The sequence below is a fragment of the Salmo salar genome, chromosome ssa16 (genome assembly GCF_905237065.1).
Source record: "Salmo salar chromosome ssa16, Ssal_v3.1, whole genome shotgun sequence".
Classification (NCBI taxonomy): domain Eukaryota; kingdom Metazoa; phylum Chordata; class Actinopteri; order Salmoniformes; family Salmonidae; genus Salmo; species Salmo salar.
This window is the reverse complement of record NC_059457.1, coordinates 85,153,486-85,178,682: the sequence shown is the minus strand read 5'-3', so window position 1 is coordinate 85,178,682 and position 25,197 is coordinate 85,153,486. Positions and strand designations below refer to the sequence as shown.

The window sequence follows — 25,197 nt, the reverse complement described above, 5'->3', positions numbered from 1 at the left end:
GTATATTGTAGTATATCAGGAACCACTAGATTCAGCCGCGGGACGCTTTTTTCTTGAGCTGATGGTCAGGGGGCTGGAACATAATTACAAATCATTTGTAGACTGCAAATTGACAGCATGAAGCCCAGATATAATATTTGAATACAACATAATCATTTCAAACCTTGCTTACATTTGTACAGTATAAGATCACATATATCTCTCTATTATACGTGGGAATAGATTTAAAATTAAAATCACTTGGAGCCGATTTGCTGGTGCTTTGACAGTATTTTATGTAAAATAAAATAAAATAAATAATAATTGGCTGAGAAAACTTGGGGGGACATATAAAATCCCTGTGGGCCAAATTCGGCTCACGGGCCACCAGCTGGGGAACCCTTTATTTATTGTCATGTGTTCAATGTGTTTTCACTATGTGCTGCAAAATGAATTGCCCTCTGTGTATAATAAAGACTCTACTCTACTCTGTTCTACTCTACTCTACTCTATTCTACTGTTCTACTCTATTCTATTCTACTGTTCTACTCTATTCTACTCTACTATGTTCTACTCTATTCTGCTCTACTCTGTTCTACTCTACTCTACTCTACTCTATTCTACTGTTCTATTCTATTCTATTGTTCTACTCTATTCTACTCTACTATGTTCTACTCTATTCTGCTCTACTATGTTCTACTCTACTGTAGTGAGATGGGTTTGGCACACACACACACACACACACACACACACACACACACACACACACACACACACACACACACACACACACACACACACACACACACACACACACACACACACACACACACACACACACACACACACACACGCGTACATATTCACTGTACAGCAAGACTTAGAAACTGTCAGTAACTTCAAGACAATGTTATAGTTGTAGAACAAAGCCAATGTTATGTTTGAGATAATAGCCCATCTGCCGTGCCATAGCTGGCCCACTGACGTACACTGTACCCTTCTATCCACCAATCTGTGTATAAAGGACAAGATACACTCTGGAGTTATGACTCTGACCAAAGGGCGAGGACAGCCCTTAGAGTTAGATATAAGTGAATAAGAAACTGAAGTGGTGTCAGTGTGGCCGTAGGGGATATTCATACAGGATGTCTATGACCAGGCGTCTTCTAGTGGGGCTGATTGCTGTGGCCTGTGTGGCAGCACAGTCAGACTTAGAGCGAAGGGCACAGGAGTTTCTGGACACGTTTGATGGGAACGCTACTCATCTCATGTATCAGTATTCCCTGGCATCATGGGCGTACAACACAGATATTTCCCAGGAGAATTTAGACAAACTGGTGAGTTTTCTGGTAGATTTAAAGTGGCACTAATGAAAGGCAGAGTTTCAGAGCCATCTTCAGAGACCCCTATGGCCTGTAGCTGGGGGTCCACAAGACTGAACTGAGAAACACGGTGGATCTATGGGTCTGGTTCTGAACAATGGCAATAATGGTATATTGCTGTCAATTTGGGATTGATGGGCTACATCTCAACACATAACTCCAGACAGACAACTAGTTATTTGATATTGTCTGTTGTATTGTATTGTATTGTTAATATTATGAATCAAATGTAATTTCTGTCAATGTTTTGTTATGGTTTCAGGGTGTACAGAGCGCAATCTGGGGAGAATACTACAGCAAAGTATCCAAGGAGTCTGAGAACTTTCCAATCGATCAGATCAGTGATCCATTGATCAAACTCCAGCTGACTTCCCTCCAGGACAAGGGCTCTGGGGCCCTGTCCGCAGACAAAGCAGCACATGTAAGACACATTCTTTCACTGCTGTCTCTGATCTTTTTTTTCTTGATTTTAATGATTTAACCTTTTAAAATCACAATTCAACCAACATGTGGGTACAATGCATTTAAAATCATTGACTAGAGGACTTCTTTCCATTGTGGTCCTCTTTCAGTCCATATGTAAGATAGCTTTTCTTTCTGTCCTCATCTCTTCTATTAGTCTGACTGTCCTCATCTCTTCTATTAGTCTGACTGTCCTCATCGCTTCTATTAGTCTGACTGTCCTCATCTCTTCTACTAGTCTGACTGTCCTCATCTCTTCTATTAGTCTGACTGTCCTCATCTCTTTTATTAGTCTGACTGTCCTCATCTCTTCTATTAGTCTGACTGTCCTCATCTCTTTTATTAGTCTGACTGTCCTCATCTCTTCTATTAGTCTGACTGTCCTCATCTCTTCTACTAGTCTGACTGTCCTCATCTTTTCTATTAGTCTGACTGTCCTCATCTCTTCTACTAGTCTGACTGTCCTCATCTCTTCTACTAGTCTGACTGTCCTCATCTCTTCTATTAGTCTGACTGTCCTCATCTCTTCCACTAGTCTGACTGACCTCATGTCTTCTACTAGTCTGACTGTCCTCATCTCTTCTATTAGTCTGACTGTCCTCATCTCTTCTATTAGTCTGACTGTCCTCATCTCTTTTACTAGTCTGACTGTCCTCATCTCTTCTGTTAGTCTGACTGTCCTCATCTCTTCTACTAGTCTGACTGTCCTCATCTTTTCTATTAGTCTGACTGTCCTCATCTCTTCTATTTGTCTGACTGTCCTCATCTCTTCTATTAGTCTGACTGTCCTCATCTCTTCTACTAGTCTGACTGTTCTCATCTCTTCTACTAGTCTGACTGTCCTCATCTCTTCTACTAGTCTGACTGTCCTCATCTCTTCCACTAGTCTGACTGTCCTCATCTCTTCCACTAGTCTGACTGTCCTCATCTCTTCTACTAGTCTGACTGTCCTCATCTCTTCTATTAGTCTGACTGTCCTCATCGCTTCTACTAGTCTGACTGTCCTCATCGCTTCTATTAGTCTGACTGTCCACATCTTTTCTATTAGTCTGACTGTCCTCATCTCTTCTACTAGTCTGACTGTCCTCATCTCTTCTACTAGTCTGACTGTCCTCATCTCTTCTACTAGTCTGACTGTCCTCATCTCTTCTATTAGTCTGACTGTCCTCATCTCTTCTACTAGTCTGACTGTCCTCATCTCTTCTACTAGTCTGACTGTCCTCATCTCTTCTATTAGTCTGACTGTCCTCATCTCTTCTACTAGTCTGACTGTCCTCATCTCTTCTACTAGTCTGACTGTCCTCATCTCTTCTACTAGTCTGACTGTCCTCATCTCTTCTATTAGTCTGACTGTCCTCATCTCTTCTACTAGTCTGACTAGTCAAATACTCACGGGAACAGGGTAGTCAAATCATTGTAATACCACAACATAGCATAACTTGTTTGTGATGTTGTTGTTAATGTTGTTGTTGTTGTTGTTAATGTTGTTGTTGTTGTTAATCTTGATGTTGTTGATGTTGTTGTTGATGTTGTTGTTGTTAATGTTGATGTTGTTGTTGTTAATGTTGATGTTGTTGTTGATGTTGTTGTTGTTGTTGTATTTCATGTCAGCTGAACAAAGTGATGAATAAGATGAGCTCCATCTACAGTACAGGCACGGTGTGCAAGAGAGAAGACCCCTTCGACTGTCAAACTTTGGAACCAGGTAAAGGCCAGAGTCCCACATCACCCAGTTGCGGCCCACTTTTTGGAAGCAAACCACTCAATTTCGTCTCTGCGTTATATTGGCATCGAACATGTCACCCTCCCTAGGAGAGGGGGTGACCTTGATCATTTATTGTTATAACGAGAGGCTGCCTGGATCTTTAATTTAAAGACCCTCGCTCCCTTCGGTCTCAACATAGACTTTGATCTGAAGCCATTCTTGTGATTATTGTGACTTTGCCATTGTAATTGTTTGTTAGCTTGTGTAGTCTAAAATGAATCTATGATCGTATGCTATCCATTGTTTTTTTGTATACTGTTCTTTGTATGCCATTTTAATATTTGAGAATTAACCAATGATATTAGGCCACACTTGGCCATGATTACAGACACCTGTGAGTCTTTTGACACAATATAAACGAGTCATCCCGCAGTGTTTGTGATCGTACCCTGATGAAGACAGTTTGGCTGTCGAAACGTTGGACATAAAAATGTTGGTTCTGAGCTCCTAGAGTGTGCGGCTCTCCTTTGTTTTCAAGTTTTCTACTCCGCTGGCCAGCACCTCGCCTAAATAGGTGTGCGTTTCTTTTTCTTCTAGAAAGGCCAGAGTCCCACATGGCTCTGGATGAAAGTAGGACACTAAGTAATGAATTGGCTGCCATTTGGTATGGGTACAAAGTACCAACTGTCAGCTCGGCTGTGGCAACCTGACTTTACGATCGACTGCCCTTTTACGGATGTCCAAGGTCATTGACTGAGTCCCAAATGGCACTCTATTCCCTATATAGGGCACTACTTTTGACCATGGCCCTAGTAGTGTCAAACGTAGAGCAAAATATAGGGTCAAAAGTAGTGCACTATTTAGGGTCAAAAGTAGTGTACTAAATTGTGTACCAGTGGGATGCAGACCCTAGACTTCTATAAAAACTGTATATCTCAAGACTACTAGTCACCCTGTCAGATACTTCAACAACAAAAAGCCCTGCTGAAAAACTCCCCTAGTTTTGGAGGAATAGTATTTCTTGTAAAAGGTGTCTCCTCACTTCAGGTTTTGGTGCTTGGATGTCTTGGTAAGGGAGATGGCTTCAGAAAATTGAGGTCAGATAGTGGTTTAATGTTGTGTAGGAAAAAAGGAACCCCAGCTCAATGATATTCCTGTATGCGAGGATACATAAAAGAATAACAAAAATACTAGGGAATGGACAAGAATACTGGTATGCTGGAGTTTCTATTTCAAATATGAACTAGCCTTTTTTCAACTGGTTTACTGCTGTGTCTAATGTCTAGGGCTGGAGAGTGTAATGGCCAACATGGACAGTGACTACTATGAGCGTCTGCATGTATGGGAGGGCTGGAGAGTGGAGGTAGGGAAGAAGATGAGGCCTCTATATGAAGACTATGTGGACCTTAAGAACGAAGCTGCCAAACTCAATGGTAGACCTACTACTACTACTACTACTGCTAATACTACTATACTGCTATTATTACTACGACTACTACTACTACTACACTACCATACTACTACTGCACATATACTATACTACTACTACTACTAGTACTATAGTGCTACTACTACTACTACTACTGCTATAAGTACTACTACTATTACTACTACTATTACTACTATACGAGTACTACTACTACTACTATACTTATACTACTACTGCGACTACTACTAATACTATTACTACTATATTACTGCTGCTACTACTACTACTACTACTACTACTACTACTACTACTACTACTATATTACTATTATTACTACTACTAAAACTACTACTACTACTACTGTACTACTACTACTGCTAGTATATTACTATATTACTATACTACTACTACTACTACTACACTACTACTATATTACTATACTACTACTACTATCTTACTATACTTCAAATAATATATTACCAATATACTACTACTATACTACTACTATATTACTACTATACTACTACTACAAACCTGTGCAACTACTACTACTATATCTATCGCCACAGGTTATGAGGACTACGGAGATTATTGGCGGTCCAACTATGAAACTATCGATGACAGCCCGTACAACTACGCCAGGGGCCAACTGATGACCGATGTGAGGCGCATTTACAAAGAGGTACGTTGTCGACTGTTGTGGTGCTTCAACTACGCTGAGCTTTTCTCACATACACATGAAATGTATTGTATGTAGCAAAAACACTGTTAATAAAATATTATTGATACTATTTTGTATTATTGGATGTTTAAGTTATTGTATATATTTCTGTATTGTACAGTTAGGGTTTTGTAGGTTACTTTCTAAATGTAATCCGTTACAGTTACTAGTTACCTGTCCAAAATTGTAATCAGTAATGCAACCTTTGGATTACCCAAACTCAGTAATGTAATCCGATTACTTTCAGTTACTTTTAGACTTCCCCTTAAGAGGCACAGGATAGCGTTTTTTCGTCATGAATCTTCTTATGGAGGCAGCGCTGCAAAGTGGTCACTAGCTGGCACAGCCACAAAGTCATCAAATCTGATTTTAAACCTAACCTTAACCTTAACCCTGACCTTAACCACACTGCTAACCCATAATGTCTAACCCTAACCTTAACCACACTGCTAACCCATAATGTCTAACCCTAACCTTAACCACACTGCTAACCCATAATGCCTAACCCTAACCTTAACCACACTACTAAACCCAATGTCTAACCCTAACCTTAACCACACTGCTAACCCATAATGTCTAACCCTAACCTTAACCACACTGCTAACCCTAATGTCTAACCCTAACCTTAACCACACTGCTAACCCTAATGTCTAACCCTAACCTTAAATTAAGAATATAGCCACTTTTGAGTCTGCAGCTGGCCCATCTAGGTGAAATCGCTCAGTTCTGCCTCCAGGACAAGACTCATCCCAATAAACGTCAACCTTCTTATTAACGTCAACCTGCTTATTAAGAGGCATTAGAAGAAGACAAAAAATAATATTACCAATTGAACAACATCCATTGCAGGATAAGTTAATGTTAGAGTTTACATAGCTGGCCATATATGGGTGTTACATTTTACTTCATGGGTTGGTTATTTAGGCTTCTTTTAACCCATCGCTTTCTACTACTGTATAGATAATAATAGGATTAGGCTATATTTTTACATTAAACACCAGGGTCTGCCAGATTTCCTGTCATTCCAATTCATTTAATACCCCTTGATCTTAAAGAATAGGACTTGGAAATATGGAAATATAGATTAGTCAAATTGTTTTACCCGAGTATAACCCAATAACTAAGGATTAATTAGCCTACTCTGTTGTTTATGATTTTGTTGTCATTGACGATTGATTGGGCTTTCTCGTGGTCATATTAAATTATACATTTTTTTGACAGTATGTATAAAAATACCACGGGGGCGTTGAGCAGGGAGGAACTGCCTCAACCTGTTATTCCATAGGCTGGGATCCGCACTATGAAGCAGCTGCAAGAACGCATTTTATACTGGCTGTATACTGGCATATTCATTACGCCGATTCTGTTGCAAAACCTTTCTTAAACGGAAGCAAACTGGACGAAACGGGGAGGGACCTACCTGAATTTGTCCAATAGAAACTATTATTTTGCTCTGTTTGCTTCCGTTTGGTTCTGTCACAAATCCCACGATTGATAGGCAGCTTAAACTTATTATATTCAACCATTATTGGGTTAAAATACACATATACATTTGTGAACAGCCACCCACATTCACAACATCCACAATCCGTAAGGCGCAAATAGCTAAACGAGAGCGCAGCAGTGTGATTCACGTCCATGCGCTATGCAGCCTAGATATCAGTAATAAGTGATATCCATATCGCCCGTTGGGCTACACCACTACTGTCTTCCTTACCTCCAAGCGTTTATTCAAGTTGGATAATCTTTGGATGCCGACAGCAGTCACTCCATCGGAAGAAATAGTTTGGACTGTAGCCTACAAAAGCATATTCCTGCGATCCATCAAACGCATTTGTTGTGTCATCATGGTGGTCTCTAATTTGTGGTCAAACTCGCTCAGGCAGAACAAATTAAAATGACTGAATTTAAAAGTATTACTATAAGTAATCATATCGGTATCTGTAATCTGATCACAATATTTTTGCTGGTAACATAACGAATTAGAGTTAGATTTTTGGAATCCGTTATATGTAATCCGTTACTCCCCAACCAGCATGCTTTCCTTGCATTATGCAAATCGGACTTGCCACATCAAAGATATGGTGTATTTATGTTTTATTGCACACCACCAACTCTATTGTGTCTTTCCAGATCCTCCCTCTCTACAAAGAGCTGCATGCCTATGTGAGGTCTAAGCTGCAGGCCAAACACCCTGAACACATCCACCCAGAGGGGGGCCTGCCTGCACATCTACTGGGTGAGGTCACTGGACAGGGCGCAGCTTTTGCTCCAACACTGCTGGAACAGGACTGATTCAGCTTATGAAGGTCTTCTCTCTCTCTCTAATGACCTTTTTCAGGTGACATGTGGGGAAGGTTTTGGACAGGTCTTTACCCCATCTCAACCCCTTTTCCAGAGAAAACCGATATTGATGTGACGGACGCTATGATCGCACAGGTTGAGTGAAAATAAATCATGATCTGCTATTGTATGTATCCAATATGCACCTTGAAAATTGTAGACTAGGAATTGTGGGTTGGATCTGAAGGAAACAAGTGTGACTTTAATAGTGACTTCTATTACTTTCAGTTCTTACCCCCTAAAATACACTGTGAGTTAAACACCTTTTCTGTAATTCCCAGAAATGGCCTAAGGACAGACTGTTCCAAGAAGCAGAGAAGTTCTTCATGTCGGTGGGTCTATACAAGATGTTCGATAACTTCTGGAAGGACTCTATGCTGGAGAAACCTACTGATGGCAGGAAGGTAGTGTGCCACCCTACAGCCTGGGACATGGGGAACAGAGAGGACTTCAGGTAACAGGAATCGTATTCATCCTGCATTTAACTAGCCTAGCTGTTAACAGCGTTGGGCCAGTAACCAAAAGGTCGCTGGTTCGACTCCCTGAGCAGGCAAGGTGGAAAACTCTGCTGTTCTGCCTTTGAGCAAGGCAGTTAACCACCAACAACAACTGCTCCCCAGGTATTGATGACGTGGACGGTGATTAAGGCAGCCCCCCACACCTCTCTAATTCAGAGGGGTTGGGTTAAATGCGGAAGACACATTTTGGTTGAATGCATTCAGTTGTACAACAAACTAGGTATCCCCTTTCCCTTTACTTAGCCCAGGACATGCAGAGTGACAAGCCTTAGGGAGGGACAGAGAGGACTTCAGGTAACAGGAATCATGTTGGCACTGTATTTATCTCTGGACACGCAGTAAGTAGAGCCTTAGGGAGGGACAGAGAGATTGCATGCACTAACTACTTATATAGAATTCATATCCTGTTAGTCACAGCAGCATGTCGTAAAGATATGAAGGAATTCTGTTGTGAAACATAAATCATCAAGGTAAAATCCACAGCACGTTGAACTTCTTTTCAAAATGCTGTACACACATGTAGAATTAAATCTGAGGGAGTTTATCTGATTTTGTAGGCTATACCTCCTTACACTCAGCATCAATTGTAATGATTAAATATTAATCATAAATATTAACTTATTATACGGTATTGTACTGTATTAAAATGTATTATACTGTATTATATACTGTATTACTGTATTATACTGTATTATGTATTATAACGTATTATACTGTATTATATACTGTATTATACTGTATTATAAGGTATTATACTGTATTATATACTGTATTATACGTATTATAATGCATTATTCTGTATTATATTGTATTATTCTGTATTATAATGTATTATAGTGTTTTATAATGTATTATACTGTATTATACTGTACTTCCCTGACTTTGTCTACTTCTTAAATTTCCCCCATTTCCAGGATCAAGATGTGTACGGAGGTGAACATGGACCACTTCCTGACAGCACACCATGAGATGGGACACAACCAGTACCAGATGGCCTACAGGAACCTGTCCTACCTGCTGAGAGACGGGGCTAACGAGGGCTTCCACGAGGCCGTGGGGGAGATCATGTCCCTGTCCGCTGCCACCCCCAAACACCTGAAGGCCCTGGGACTCCTGCCAGACGACTTCGTCGAGGATAAAGGTGACACCTGAGTCAGGGGTAGGGGCAGGTAGTGGTAGAAGCAGATCTAGATCTGATGATAACAGTTAGACAACAGTTGTTGTTATAGCTGGTCTATGGAATACCTGAGTTACACCTGAACAGAGTCAGGGACAGGGACAGGGTCAAGGACAGGGTCAGGGACAGGGACAGGGTCAGGGTCAGGGTCAGGGACAGGGTCAGGGACAGGGAAAGGGTCAGGGACAGAGTCAGGGACAGGGACAGGGTCAAGGACAGGGTCAGGGGTAGGGGCAGGGACAGGGTCAGGGACAGGGTCAGGGGTAGGGACAGGGTCAGGGTCAGGGTCAGGGACAGGGTCAGGGTCAGGGTCAGGGACAGGGACAGGGTCAGGGACAGGGTCAGGGACAGGGACAGGGTCAGGGACAGGGACAGGGACAGGGACAGAGTCAGGGACAGGGACAGGGACAGGGTCAGGGACAGGGTCATGGGTAGGGGCAGGTAGTGGTAGAAGCAGATCTAGATCTGATGATAACAGTTAGACAACAGTTGTTGTTATAGCTGGTCTATGGAATACCTGAGTTACACCTGAACAGAGTCAGGGACAGGGACAGGGTCAAGGACAGGGACAGGGTCAGGGGTAGGGACAGGGTCAGGGTCAGGGACAGGGACAGGGTCAGGTTCAGGGACAGGGACAGGGACAGGGTCAGGGACAGGGTCAGGGACAGGGTCAGGGACAGGGACAGGGTCAGGGACAGGGACAGGGGTAGGGACAGGGACAAGGTCAGGGACAGGGTCAGGGTCAGGGACAGGGACAGGGTCAGGGACAGGGACAGGGACAGGGACAGGGTCAGGGACAGGGACAGGGACAGGGTCAGGGACAGGGACAAGGTCAGGGACAAGGTCAGGGACAGGGTCAGGGTCAGGGACAGGGACAGGGTCAGGGTCAGGGACAGGGTCAGGGACAGGGTCAGGGACAGGGGTAGGGACAGGGTCAGGGTCAGGGACAGGGTCAGGGACAGGGACAGGGTCAGGGTCAGGGACAGGGTCAGGGACAGGGACAGGGTCAGGGACAGGGTCAGGGACAGGGTCAGGGACAGGGACAGGGTCAGGGTCAGGGACAGGGTCAGGGACAGGGACAGGGACAGGGACAGGGTCAGGGTCAGGGGTAGGGTCAGGGACAGGGACAGGGTCAGGGACAGGGACAGGGTCAGGGTCAGGGACAGGGTCAGGGACAGGGACAGGGTCAGGGACAGGGTCAGGGTCAGGGGTAGGGTCAGGGTCAGGGTCAGGGACAGGGTCAGGGACAGGGTCAGGGTCAGGGTCAGGGACAGGGTCAGGGTCATGGTCAGGGTCAGGGACAGGGTCAGGGTCAGGGTCAGGGCAGGTACGAGCAAATCTACATATATATCTGATGAGGATAATTGACACTGAGTCAGACTGTGTTGTTGTTGGTTTTGTTTCACGTTGTTTCATCAAAATGGCTCCTCTAGTGACTTCCTGTCTCGGATAACACTCTATTCACTATGAAGTGCCCTACTTTTTTACCAGAGACCATTACACTTTATTTTCTATATAGTGTCCCCATTTTAGATGTACCCTCTCTCAAACAGCACTTCTTTCTCTTCCTCCCGCCCCAATACAGAGACTGAGATCAACTTCCTGATGAAGCAGGCCCTGACCATCGTGGCCACCCTGCCTTTCACCTACATGCTGGAGGAGTGGAGGTGGCAGGTCTTCCTGGGGACCATCCCCAAGGACCAGTGGATGCAGCGCTGGTGGGAGATGAAGTAAGGAAGGACATCTTCTGGAATTTCTTCAGCTTGTCATAGGTCATAGTTTATTTAGCTTTAGGTGATGGGAGATAAAGAATCATAAACAATATATCAGTGTTGTATATCAACGTAAAGAAGGAGCTCTAGTGGAGGCCTAGTGTTTTTACCTCATAGTTGGTTTAGCAATACACTGTAGGGACATTACAATGCTAACTATTGATGCTAACTCTGTTACCAGGAGGGATATGGTCGGTGTAGTGGAGCCCTTACCCAGAGATGAGACATACTGTGACCCGCCTGCTCTGTTCCACGTGTCCGGAGACTACTCCTTCATCAGGTCTCATCTCAATACCCCTCACACCCAGCCATTCTCAATACCCCTCACACCCAGCCGTTCTCAATACTCCTCACACCCAGCCATTCTCAATACCCCTCACACCCAGCCATTCTCAATACCCCTCACACCCAGCCATTCTCCATACCCCTCACACCCAGCCATTCTCAATACCCCTCACACCCAGCCATTCTCAATACCCCTCACACCCAGCCATTCTCAATACCTCTCACACCCAGCCATTCTCAATACCTCTCACACCCAGCCATTCTCAATACTCCTTCATCAGGTCTCATCTCAATACCCCTCACATCCAGCCATTCTCAATACCCCTCACACCCAGCCATTCTCAATACCCCTCACACCCAGCCATTCTCAATACTCCTTCATCAGGTCTCATCTCAATACCCCTCACACCCAGCCGTTCTCAATACTCCTCACATCCAGCCATTCTCAATACCCCTCACACCCAGCCATTCTCAATACTCCTTCATCAGGTCTCATCTCAATACCCCTCACACCCAGCCATTCTCAATACCCCTCACACCCAGCCATTCTCAATACCCCTCACACCCAGCCATTCTCAATACCCCTCACACCCAGCCATTCTCAATACCCCTCACACCCAGCCATTCTCAATACCCCTCACACCCAGCCGTTCTCAATACTCCTCACACCCAGCCATTCTCAATACCCCTCACACCCAGCCATTCTCAATACCCCTCACACCCAGCCAGTCTCCATACCCCTCACACCCAGCCATTCTCAATACCCCTCACACCCAGCCATTCTCAATACCCCTCACACCCAGCCATTCTCAATACCTCTCACACCCAGCCATTCTCAATACCTCTCACACCCAGCCATTCTCAATACTCCTTCATCAGGTCTCATCTCAATACCCCTCACATCCAGCCATTCTCAATACCCCTCACACCCAGCCATTCTCAATACCCCTCACACCCAGCCATTCTCAATACTCCTTCATCAGGTCTCATCTCAATACCCCTCACACCCAGCCGTTCTCAATACTCCTCACATCCAGCCATTCTCAATACCCCTCACACCCAGCCATTCTCAATACTCCTTCATCAGGTCTCATCTCAATAACCCTCACACCCAGCCATTCTCAATACCCCTCACACCCAGCCATTCTCAATACCCCTCACACCCAGCCATTCTCAATACCCCTCACACCCAGCCATTCTCAATACCCCTCACACCCAGCCATTCTCAATACCCCTCACACCCAGCCATTCTCAATACCCCTCACACCCAGCCATTCTCAATACCCCTCACACCCAGCCATTCTCAATACCCCTCACACCCAGCCATTCTCAATACCCCTCACACCCAGCCATTCTCAATACCCCTCACACCCAGCCATTCTCAATACCCCTCACACCCAGCCATTCTCAATACCCCTCACACCCAGCCATTCTCAATACCCCTCACACCCAGCCATTCTCAATACCCCTCACACCCAGCCATTCTCAATACCCCTCACACCCAGCCATTCTCAATACCCCTCACACCCAGCCATTCTCAATACCCCTCACACCCAGCCATTCTCAATACCCCTCACACCCAGCCATTCTCAATACCTCTCACACCCAGCCATTCTCAATACCCCTCACACCCAGCCATTCTCAATACTCCTCACACCCAGCCATTCTCCATACCCCTCACACCCAGCCATTCTCAATACCCCTCACACCCAGCCATTCTCAATACCCCTCACACCCAGCCATTCTCAATACCCCTCACACCCAGCCATTCTCAATACCCCTCACACCCAGCCATTCTCAATACCCCTCACACCCAGCCATTCTCAATACCCCTCACACCCAGCCATTCTCAATACCCCTCAGATCCAGCCATTCTCAATACCCCTCACACCCAGCCATTCTCAATACCCCTCACACCCAGCCATTCTCAATACTCCTTCATCAGGTCTCATCTCAATACCCCTCACATCCAGCCATTCTCAATACCCCTCACACCCAGCCATTCTCAATACCCCTCACACCCAGCCATTCTCAATACCCCTCACACCCAGCCATTCTCAATACTCCTTCATCAGGTCTCATCTCAATACCCCTCACATCCAGCCATTCTCAATACCCCTCACATCCAGCCATTCTCAATACTCCTCACACCCAGCCATTCTCAATACCCCTCACACCCAGCCATTCTCAATACCCCTCACACCCAGTCATTCTCAATACCCCTCACACCCAGCCATTCTCAATACCCCTCACACCCAGCCGTTCTCAATACCCCTCACACCCAGCCGTTCTCAATACCCCTCACACCCAGCCGTTCTCAATACCCCTCACACCCAGCCATTCTCAATACCCCTCACACCCAGCCATTCTCAATACCCCTCACACCCAGCCATTCTCAATACCCCTCACACCCAGCCATTCTCAATACCCCTCACACCCAGCCATTCTCAATACCCCTCACACCCAGCCATTCTCAATACCCCTCACACCCAGCCATTCTCAATACCCCTCACATCCAGCCATTCTCAATACCCCTCACACCCAGCCATTCTCAATACTCCTCACACCCAGCCATTCTCAATACCCCTCACACCCAGCCATTCTCAATACCCCTCACATCCAGCCATTCTCAATACCCCTCACACCCAGCCATTCTCAATACCCCTCACACCCAGCCATTCTCAATACCCCTCACATCCAGCCATTCTCAATACCCCTCACACCCAGCCATTCTCAATACCCCTCACACCCAGCCATTCTCAATACCCCTCACACCCAGCCGTTCTCAATACTCCTCACACCCAGCCATTCTCAATACCCCTCACACCCAGCCATTCTCAATACTCCTTCATCAGGTCTCATCTCAATACCCCTCACATCCAGCCATCCTCAATACCCCTCACACCCAGCCATTCTCAATACCCCTCACATCCAGCCATTCTCAATACCCCTCACACCCAGCCATTCTTGTTGTAATGCCGTATCTGTCTCTGTGCAGATCTGGGTCCAATAGAAATTGAGGTTTTGCTTGATTTAGTTTTTAGATTTTGTATTTTTGGGACAATTAAATTGGTTCCATTGTACCTGGTAAACTAAATCACACTTAGCTGAAGTATTAGAACTATGTACAGTCCATGTATGAGGAAGGACCTATCCCGGAGCTTCTTCAGCTTGCCATAGGTCATTTAGCTTTAGGTGGTGGGAGATGATGAAGCATAGACATGTATTTGACCCAGAACTGTCTCTGTCATAGATACTTCACCAGGACATGTACTGTATTTGTCCCAGAACTGTCTCTGTCATAGATACTTCACCAGGACATGTACTGTATTTGACCCAGAACTGTCTCTGTCTGTCATAGATACTTCACCAGGACATGTACTGTATTTAACCCAGAACTGTCTCTCTCTGTCTGTCATAGATACTTCACCAGGACATGTACTGTATTTAACCCAGGACTGTCTCTGTCTGTCATAGATACTTCACCAGAACATGTACTGTATTTGACCCAGGACTGTCTCTGTCTGTCATAGATACTTCACCAGGACATGTACTGTATTTAACCCAGGACTGTCTCTGTCTGTCATAGATACTTCACCAGGACATGTACTGTATTTGACCCAGAACTGTCTCTGTCTGTCATAGATACTTCACCAGGACATGTACTGTATTTAACCCAGAACTGTCTCTCTCTGTCATAGATACTTCACCAGGACATGTACTGTATTTAACCCAGAACTGTCTCTCTCTGTCTGTCATAGATACTTCACCAGGACATGTACTGTATTTGACCCAGGACTGTCTCTGTCTGTCATAGATACTTCACCAGGACATGTACTGTATTTGACCCAGAACTGTCTCTCTCTGTCATAGATACTTCACCAGGACATGTACTGTATTTGACCCAGGACTGTCTCTGTCTGTCATAGATACTTCACCAGGACATGTACTGTATTTGACCCAGGACTGTCTCTGTCTGTCATAGATACTTCACCAGGACATGTACTGTATTTAACCCAGAACTGTCTCTCTCTGTCATAGATACTTCACCAGGACATGTACTGTATTTAACCCAGAACTGTCTCTGTCTGTCATAGATACTTCACCAGGACATGTACTGTATTTGACCCAGAACTGTCTCTGTCTGTCATAGATACTTCACCAGGACATGTACTGTATTTGACCCAGAACTGTCTCTGTCTGTCATAGATACTTCACCAGGACATGTACTGTATTTAACCCAGAACTGTCTCTGTCTGTCATAGATACTTCACCAGGACATGTACTGTATTTAACCCAGAACTGTCTCTGTCTGTCATAGATACTTCACCAGGACATGTACTGTATTTGACCCAGAACTGTCTCTCTCTGTCTGTCATAGATACTTCACCAGGACATGTACTGTATTTAACCCAGAACTGTCTCTGTCTGTCATAGATACTTCACCAGGACATGTACTGTATTTGACCCAGGACTGTCTCTGTCTGTCATAGATACTTCACCAGGACATGTACTGTATTTGACCCAGAACTGTCTCTGTCTGTCATAGATACTTCACCAGGACATGTACTGTATTTAACCCAGAACTGTCTCTGTCTGTCATAGATACTTCACCAGGACTATCTATCAGTTCCAGTTCCAGAAGGCCCTCTGTGAGGCAGCTGGCCACTCTGGACCCTTATTCAAGTGTGACATCACCAACTCTACAGCAGCCGGGGACAAGCTCAGGTGCTCATACCAAATCTGTTCGTTGTTGCGTCTGTCATGTCTACTTCTAAGAATGCTGAATGGCCAATGAACAAGTAAACAAACTAACAACCAAATCTAATTTTACAGGACAATGCTGGAGTTTGGGAGGTCAAGGTCGTGGACCAGAGCCCTGGAGACGATTTCAGGACATGCCAAGATGGACTCCGCCCCTCTCCTGGACTACTTCAAGGACCTCCATGTTTGGCTAATAGAAGAAAACAGGAAGAACAACAGGAAGCCAGGATGGAGAGCAGCTGAGGACCCATGTGAGTACCTATAGAGTAGTGTCCCTATCCATACGAGGGCACAATCTAGTGTGCATAGCCAATATATTGCTTCACACGAAGTAGTACAAAAGTACAGAGGACCCATGTGAGACCAGATTCTGTATCTATCTCACTATCTAGTATGCATAGTCAATACATCGCTCCATAATAAATTGTATGCAATTTTAGATATAGTTAAAGTGATATATTCTATATATAATAATGCATATTTTGTATCTGTTCATCAGTCTCAGAGAATGCCTACAAAGTGAGGTTGAGTCTGAAAGCAGCTATGGGTGACAAGGCAGTGAGTACACTAAGCTGAGTTTACTGTGGTTGGAAAACAGCTTCACTACCTTCTCCTTTTGACAATCTCTTCATATAATCCAGTTGAACTGACTTTGTTTCTCTTCCAGTACATTTGGAACGCCAACGAGATGTACCTGTTCAAAGCCAACATGGCCTACGCCATGAGACAGTATTACCTTGAGGTCAACAAGACGGAAGTTCTTTTCACGTAAGTGTTTCACAATAAAAGTTCACCTAGACATCACTCTCAGCTTTGCTTCTCTTTATGATGTCATTCACTCCCATCACATTCCAGAATGAAAATGTATATTTATTGTATCAATATTATTTATTAGACTCTTGTGACATCACATAATTGTATTATTATCTTTGTTCCAGCACAGAGAACATCCACACCTACAAGGAGACAGCCAGAATCTCTTTCTACTTTGTGGTGACTGACCCTGCCAACCCTGCCGTGGTCATTCCCAAAGCTGAGGTAGAAGCCGCTATCAGGTAAAGGAGTCGACCCCTGAACGTGAGCTGATTAAACATGCTAAAACAAACTTTACCCGATCATGTCTGCCAAACTGATTGAGTGAGTGACACCACAAGACTGTCTGAAACAGAGTAATAATACTTTGTGTAGCATTCTTGATGTGGTTTCTGAAACTACAGCCATAAACAAAGTTGCATTTTCCCGCCAGCATTCAGTAAATCCTCTTATGGGTGTTTTAGTCCAGTATTTGTACTTGAAACACTCCTAACATTACCCATAACCCCATGACTCAAGCCATCGTCCATTTCACTAGGTTGTCAAGAGGTCGAATCAATGACGCATTCAAACTGGACGATAAAACTCTGGAGTTCGAGGGTCTCCTAGCAACGCTGGCCCCGCCCGTGGAGCAGCCGGTCACCGTCTGGCTGGTGGTGTTTGGGGTGGTCATGGGACTGGTGGTCTGCATGGGCTGTTACCTCATCATCTCTGGCTTCAGAGACAGGAAGAAGTAAGTCTGGGCTGTATTCATAACAGGGTTGATCATCTCTGGTTTCAGAGACAGGAGGAAGAAGTAAGTCTGGGCCGTATTCATAACAGGGTTGATCATCTCTGGTTTCAGAGACAGGAAGTAAGTCTGGGCCGTATTCATAACAGGGTTGATCATCTCTGGTTTCAGAGACAGGAAGAAGTGAGTCTGGGCCGTATTCATAACAAGGTTGATCATCTCTGGTTTCAGAGACAGGAAGTAAGTCTGGGCCGTATTCATAACAGGGTTGATCATCTCTGGTTTCAGAGACAGGAAGTAAGTCTGGGCCGTATTCATAACAGGGTTGATCATCTCTGGTTTCAGAGACAGGAAGAAGTGAGTCTGGGCCGTATTCATAACAAGGTTGATCATCTCTGGTTTCAGAGACAGGAAGTAAGTCTGGGCCGTATTCATAACAGGGTTGATCATCTCTGGTTTCAGAGACAGGAAGAAGCGAGTCTGGGCCGTATTCATTATAGGATTGCACAATTCTTCCAACCAGGATCTCTGGAAAACCAGGGAATTTGGGCAAAGTTACCAGGATTTTGCAACCCTATTCATAAAGCATACCAGAGTAAGAGTGCTGATCTAGGATCAGGTCCTCCCTGTCCATGTAATCATGTAATCATTATGATCTAAAAGGCAAACCTGATCCTAGGTCAGCGCCAACTGTGAGATGCTATATGTTGTTTTAAGGAATGAAAAGAGTAAAGAGAGGTTCAAATAAAGTTTGAACCAAACTTAATCCTGAACTTAAATCCTGCTATCTAGTCAACCTAAATCAACAACTTCAAGTATTTGACATGTATTCGACCCAGGTCTGGAAGAGACAAATTAATTGCTACATCACTTGCAAATTGTGAGGTTGTTAATAAAATATGGAAAATGTGTCTTAAAATTGCTTAAATGAACATGACACAGTACTTTCTCTTCTATATCTCCAGAAAATGTGCAGCGAAAGCCAAAGAGAATGCAGAGAACCCCTACGGCGTGACCAACAAAACATTTGAGAGGGAAGAGGATGAACAGACAGGATTCTGAGTCGGTGATTGTCAGTATGAAAGTTTGACAGAAGACTTGACAGATCTGAAAACCCCCTACAGCAACAGCTCTTTCAAGACGACCGCATTAGAAGTTGGATCATTTGTTTAAATTATGTATAAATTAAAGACATTTGTAGCATTTTAGAATACATTTTATTCTAAATAAAAATACTTAAGTCACAGAAAAATAATATAAAAGCATTACTCATCTGACTAAACTATCAATAACTGAAAAATAAAAACAAATGCTAATTATTTGTGTATGATACATAGCTACTTCTCTCTGCAATAGCAGAATAACAGGTCACTGCTGCATTATACATACGTATTGTAATACCAGTACACCCCCATGCTTTTCCTGGGCTCTGTTTCTCTACATTCAATTCATCTGCAGTACATTTATGGTAGCCAGTATAGTCCACTCAGTAATCACCATTGTTTTCCAGGGACTCATGGGATCAATACAAAAATACAAATGACATGGTATAAAATGATGGTATAAAACAGTGGTATAAAATTGTGGTATAAAAATACACTATAGAAACTACATAGATTAACATAACACGCAGAAACAACAAACCCTCTTCATCATTTATGGATGACAAAGAAGAATGACTGGTCCCCTGTCATCCCCTGGGGTTTCCCCAAATCTACTTTGGTCTCATTAGAAGTGCGGATGAACCAGCCCTGGCAGTAGGCGGACTCAAACCGGCGCTGTTTGCTCATTTCAGCCTTCATGTAGAAGACAAACGCCTGGATCTCCTCATCATCCTTCCTGATGCTTTTCAGTCTGTGTTTGTCACAAGCCTGAAAGGATATGTACAGGTTAAAGCTATAATTATTATTATTCAACTACATTAAATAACAATTCCTTTTAGTCCTTGTGCATATCTACCTAAATCTGTTTTTAAAGCCTGAATGGACCTGTACAGGATAGGTAACACCATTCACTACTCAAATTCAACATGAACATGGAATAACATTAACAAAATGGAATAACATTAACAGCAACCTGGAATAACATTAACAACAACCTGGAATAACATTAACAACAACCTGGAATAACATTAACAACATGGAATAACATTAACAACATGGAATAACAATAGTCCTTGGTCTCATTTCCTTTACTGACTATGAAGTTATTTGAAAAATATGCAATTAGTGGTGAACTAAAAATACATATAGTAGCAACTATATTGAACACATCTTAAATTCTTAAATCCTTAAGAGTCTATTGATGCACATCTGTGTCTCAATCTAGTGAACGTAATAAAAAAAATCCCCATCAAAATCCGTCAGTTTAAAACCTCTTTGGGCTAGGGGGCAGTATTTTGACGTCCGGATGAAAAGCGTGCCCAAAGTAAACTGCCTGTTACTCAGGCCCAGAAGCTAGGATATGCATAGAAAACTCTAAAGTTCCTAAAACTGTTAAAATAATGTATGTGAGTATAACAGAACTGAAATGACAGGCGAAAGCCCAAGGACAAACCATTCCCCCGCCCCCAAAAAAATTCAGCCTACCTCTGATTTCAATGGCTGGCACTTTTATTATAAGGCGAAACCCTCTCAATTTGCAGTTCCTAGGGCTTCCACTAGATGTCAACAGTCTTTTGAAAGAGTTTCAGGCTGGTTTAAAGAAACATTTGCCAGAAATTGTAGTTTTTCTAGGTGGCTCCCATGTTGGCTGTAGTGTTTCCAAGCGCGTCAATGAGAGCACGTTCTTTGGTCATTTCCTCCGGTAAAGACAATAACGATTCGCCATCTTAAATTTTATCGATTATTTACGTATTAGGGTACCTAAGGTTTGATTATAAACATTGTTTGACTTGTTTGGATAAGTTTATTAGTAACGTTTGGGATTCATTTTGTATGCATTTTGATGGAGGGAAATCGGTGGATTATTGACTGAAACGCACCAGCTAAACTGAGTTATGGATATAAAGAAGGACTTTATTGAACAAAAGGACCATTTGTAATGTAACTGGGACCTTTGGAGTGCCAACAGAAGAAGATCTTCAAAGGTAAGGCATATATTAGATCGCTATTTCTGACTCGTGTCGCAACTGCCTGGTTGAAATATGGGTTTCATGTTTTTGTATGCGGGCGCTGTCCTCAGAAAATCGCATGGTTTGCTTTTGCTGTAAAGCCTTTTTGAAATCTGACACGGTGGCTGGATTAACAAGAAGTTAAGCTTTATTTTGATGTATTACACTTGTATTTATATGAATGTTAAATATTTATATTTCTGTCGTTTGAATTTGGCGCTCTGCAATTTCACCGGATGTTGTCAAATCGATCCCGCTAAAGGGATTTGATGCATAAGAAGTTTTAAGCTAGAGATATTTGCATGTCTCAATCTACACATCCTCCGGTGTTGCCCTTCCGCATCTGCGGTGGAAGGTGGCCGAGCTCCAGCTGTGTTTGTCAGACCATGAGATATCCTGAAAATCAGTTCTCACACGAAAAACGTCTGTAGCATCCGAACGGTTTGGCCTACTAACTCTATGGAAAGATGACTCACAAACACAATGGTGTTCTCCGTTTTGCTTTACGACCCACACAAGAGTCTTTGAGAATCGTCTGAAGGTAACCCATACAAATGAATTGAAGTATAAAAGTAGTTTTGTGCCAACAAAAATAAGGGGTTAAATATGTGTCCCAAAAAATATTTATATTTCCTAAGCTTTCTTACATCTCGTAGATATAGGACAGATCACTTCAAAACAACGATGTTATAAAATGATGGTATATAAAAAAAAACTAGAGAAACTAGAGTAACATAACACGCAGAAACAACAAACCCTCTTCATCATGTATGGATGACAAATTAGAATGACTGGTCCCCTGTCATCCCCTGGGGTTTCCCCAAATCTACTTTAGTCTCATTAGAAGTGTGGATGAACCAGCCCTGGCAGTAGGCGGATTCAAACCGACGCTTTTTGTTCATTTCAGCCTTCATGTAGAAGACAAACGGCTGGATCTCATCATTATCGTTCCTGATGCTTTTCAGTCTGTTTGTCACAACACTGAAAGGACGTGTACAGGTTAAAGCTTTCAAAAACGTATTCCTTATGATGTATTTTTTGACTGTCTTTTTTTTAACCATTTATGAATGTTATTCAATGTGTTTCTTTGGGCTATAATAGTAAAGGCCAAATTCAATATTTATCAAATATACCTAAAGAAGTCCTAAAATTCAAAATCAAATAGCTAAAATGATCCATGGTATGACCAACAATTCCATATGTTAGTTTAGTAGCTCTTGGATGAAATGGTGTGTTAGGGTAAACCCAGGAATGATCCTGGATAAAGTAAGATACATCTGGGTGAGAACTCAAGGTAATAAATGTCAGTATGTATTTAAAAATTATTACTATGTATTTTGCGTGCTAGACCCATGGTAAATATCCCTTTATTATACTTTTTAGAAATTATTTTATGACCTGAACCTAAACACATGCAAATGATGTAAATACCAAATGCAAATATACCCGAAGCACTCGCCAAAATATAGTGCCATCTGTATGTCTCATTGAACTGAAAAAGTGAAAATACACCTGAAGATCTCGCCAAACTTGTAAAATATATATTTTTTAAATCTGTTAAAAAACATGGGAGCCTCTAATTCTAAAGAGCAGGCTGTTGAGACTGAAGACAAATGGTCCCCGGACTACCAAGTAGCTCAGAGTTGTAGGAGTTCTCTCAAGATGAGTAAATGGAGTACTTTCCTAAATCACAAGTTCACGGACACCATCTGGCCAAAGGGTGGTTCCCTGGACTGAGCAAGAATCAAACGCTGCCACAAAAAGTCATTTGAAATGAAACACGGTCGGGACCGTGACCAATGCCTCCTGACATTAACATTATTTTCCAGTTTGGCTAATTTGAAACACCTGACTTCGGTGGTTGAATCTCAAACACAACATGCAAAAACTAGATGAGGAACTGGAGTCACAAAGATCTCAGACGGTCGTATGGGGGCGCCACTCATACTCCTTCTCTATCTTGCACACATATAGTATCATGGAACGACGCATGTGTCCAAGGAGAGATGTTAGGAATGTGTAGGAAAGAATGGCATTGTCCCAATTTGCAAAAACAATTGTTAAAAACAGTCAGATCTGAAACAATATGAAAGCAGCCACTCCAGTTACTGGGATGAGAACCAGATCACTACCATGGGAACCCTTTGGAAAGCTTCAAATCAATGTCATCTATTTACCACCAGGTAAAGGGTCAAAATATAGTTTGGTTGTATTAGATACCTTCTTCAAGTGGGTTGAAGTCGCCCCCACTAGGAAGAATGATGCTACCACCGAAGCTAAAACCCTGTTGAAACTATATTCCCAGATGGGGAGTGCCTGAGCACGTGGAAAGAGACCAGGGCCCGGAATTTATGATTGACAACTCCTGTGAGTTTGATGTGTGATTGATAACCAAACATCAGTGGTGGAAAAAGTACCCAACCTTAATAGAAAATGACTTAATAGTAAAAGTGAGTCACCCTGTAAAATACTACAGTAAAAGTATTTGGTTTTAAATATATTTAAGTATGAGAAGGAAACGGAATTGCTAAAATATACTTAAGTATCAAAAGTATGAATAATTTAAAATTCCTTTATAGTAAGCAAACCTTTCTCCTGTGAGTTTGATGTGTGATTGATAACCAAACAGAGGACATGTCTTTCTCCTGTGAGTTTGATGTATGTAATAAAGGGTGGTTTGCAGTTACTCTTGTCAGAAAGGAAAGGCAAACCTTTGCAATTTGATGATCGGGGGGGGGTGACTGCCAACTTGACCTTTGAGCATAAGTGTTCCCGCCTCATCAATCAGACAGACCGCTCAGGGTCTGTAGGATGATAGTGCCACTGTCTTGGGGAGGGACAGATGTGGTAAAAATGTGGTATGCTAAAACTGTTAACACCCCTATTCTCTTCAGTTGTGGCGCTGCATGTGATCGTGGTATGACACGGACAATTATAAAACTGGGTGGTTCCAGCCCTGAATGCTGATGGTGGGGAGGGGGTATATGGCCAATATACCACGGCTAAAGGCTGTTCTTAGCATGACCATTCGCAGAGTGCCTGGATACAGTCATTAGCCGTGGTATATTGGCTATATCCAACAAACCCTGAGGTGCCTTACTGCTATTATAAACGGCTTACTAAAGTAATTAGAACAGTAAAAATAAATGTTTTGTCAAATCCATGGTATACGGTCTGTTTACGCTGCTGTGCGTTTTTGTTGCCGATCTTACTTTGATACCTGACGGTTTTTTACTTTTTCATTACCGTATATTTTTACTTTTTCCCTCACTCAACTTTTTTCATTCAACTTTTTCACCCCGGAGGTTTTATCTGGACATGGTTCGTCAGGACTTCAAACAGCCGAAGCTAAGTAACATTAACATGATGCCTTCTAATTGCAGTCGTTGTACTTATAATATACAGGAGAACGATCGCCTTACGGCAAGGATAGCTGTGCTGCAAGCCCAGCTTCAGACGCGATCGTTAGGCAAGGGTAATTTCAGTGTAGGAAAGGATGAAACAGCGTCTGTGCCACCAGTAAGTACAGATAGTAACGTTAGTATAAACCCCCTCGCACGGTCCCCGCAGCCGGACATCTTTCTCATGGCTTCTGGAGGGAAACGCTGTAGGAATGCTCAACCGGTGTCGCTTATTCAGCCGACAGAAACTTTCAACCGGTTCTCCCCATTAAGCGAGTCGGAGTCGGAGGCCGAGACTTCTCTGGTCTCTACTCCTCCCGTTGTGGGGTCTGAGACGCCGACGGCTCCCACCATTAGCTCTGACAAATTGAAAACCCTAGTCATTGGCGACTCCATTACCCGCAGTATTAGACTTAAAACTAATCATCCAGCGATCATACACTGTTTACCAGGGGGCAGGGCTACCGACGTTAAGGCTAATCTAAAGACGGTGCTGGCTAAAGCTAAAACTGGCGAGTGTAGAGAGTATAGAGATATTGTTATCCACGTCGGCACCAACGATGTTAGGATGAAACAGTCAGAGGTCACCAAGCGCAACATAGCT

At 43.3% G+C, this 25,197-nt stretch overlaps 1 protein-coding gene across 1 annotated transcript; it reads left to right on the top strand.

Moving 5' to 3' along the window:
• Positions 1 to 1,009: 1,009 nt before the first annotated feature.
• On the top strand, positions 1,010 to 19,399 carry LOC106595857 (angiotensin-converting enzyme 2). The gene is made up of 18 exons (XM_045698305.1): positions 1,010 to 1,316; positions 1,624 to 1,782; positions 3,435 to 3,528; positions 4,815 to 4,961; positions 5,527 to 5,639; positions 7,812 to 7,917; positions 8,020 to 8,117; positions 8,303 to 8,475; positions 9,454 to 9,680; positions 11,302 to 11,446; positions 11,670 to 11,768; positions 16,379 to 16,501; positions 16,610 to 16,788; positions 17,037 to 17,095; positions 17,205 to 17,305; positions 17,476 to 17,592; positions 17,889 to 18,083; positions 19,046 to 19,399. Exons 1-18 carry the CDS (start codon positions 1,125 to 1,127, stop codon positions 19,140 to 19,142), a joined length of 2,424 nt encoding a protein of 807 aa, XP_045554261.1. The 5' UTR covers positions 1,010 to 1,124; the 3' UTR covers positions 19,143 to 19,399.
• Positions 19,400 to 25,197: the final 5,798 nt, after the last annotated feature.

Excerpts from the sequence above, each read along its gene's own strand:
- LOC106595857 (XM_045698305.1), top strand. The coding sequence starts at position 1,125 with ATGTCTATGACCAGGCGTCTTCTAGTGGGGCTGATTGCTGTGGCCTGT. Across the intron at positions 7,918-8,019 it reads CCTGCCTGCACATCTACTGG|GTGACATGTGGGGAAGGTTT; the intron begins GTGAGGTCACTG and ends GACCTTTTTCAG. Across the intron at positions 16,502-16,609 it reads GCAGCCGGGGACAAGCTCAG|GACAATGCTGGAGTTTGGGA; the intron begins GTGCTCATACCA and ends CTAATTTTACAG.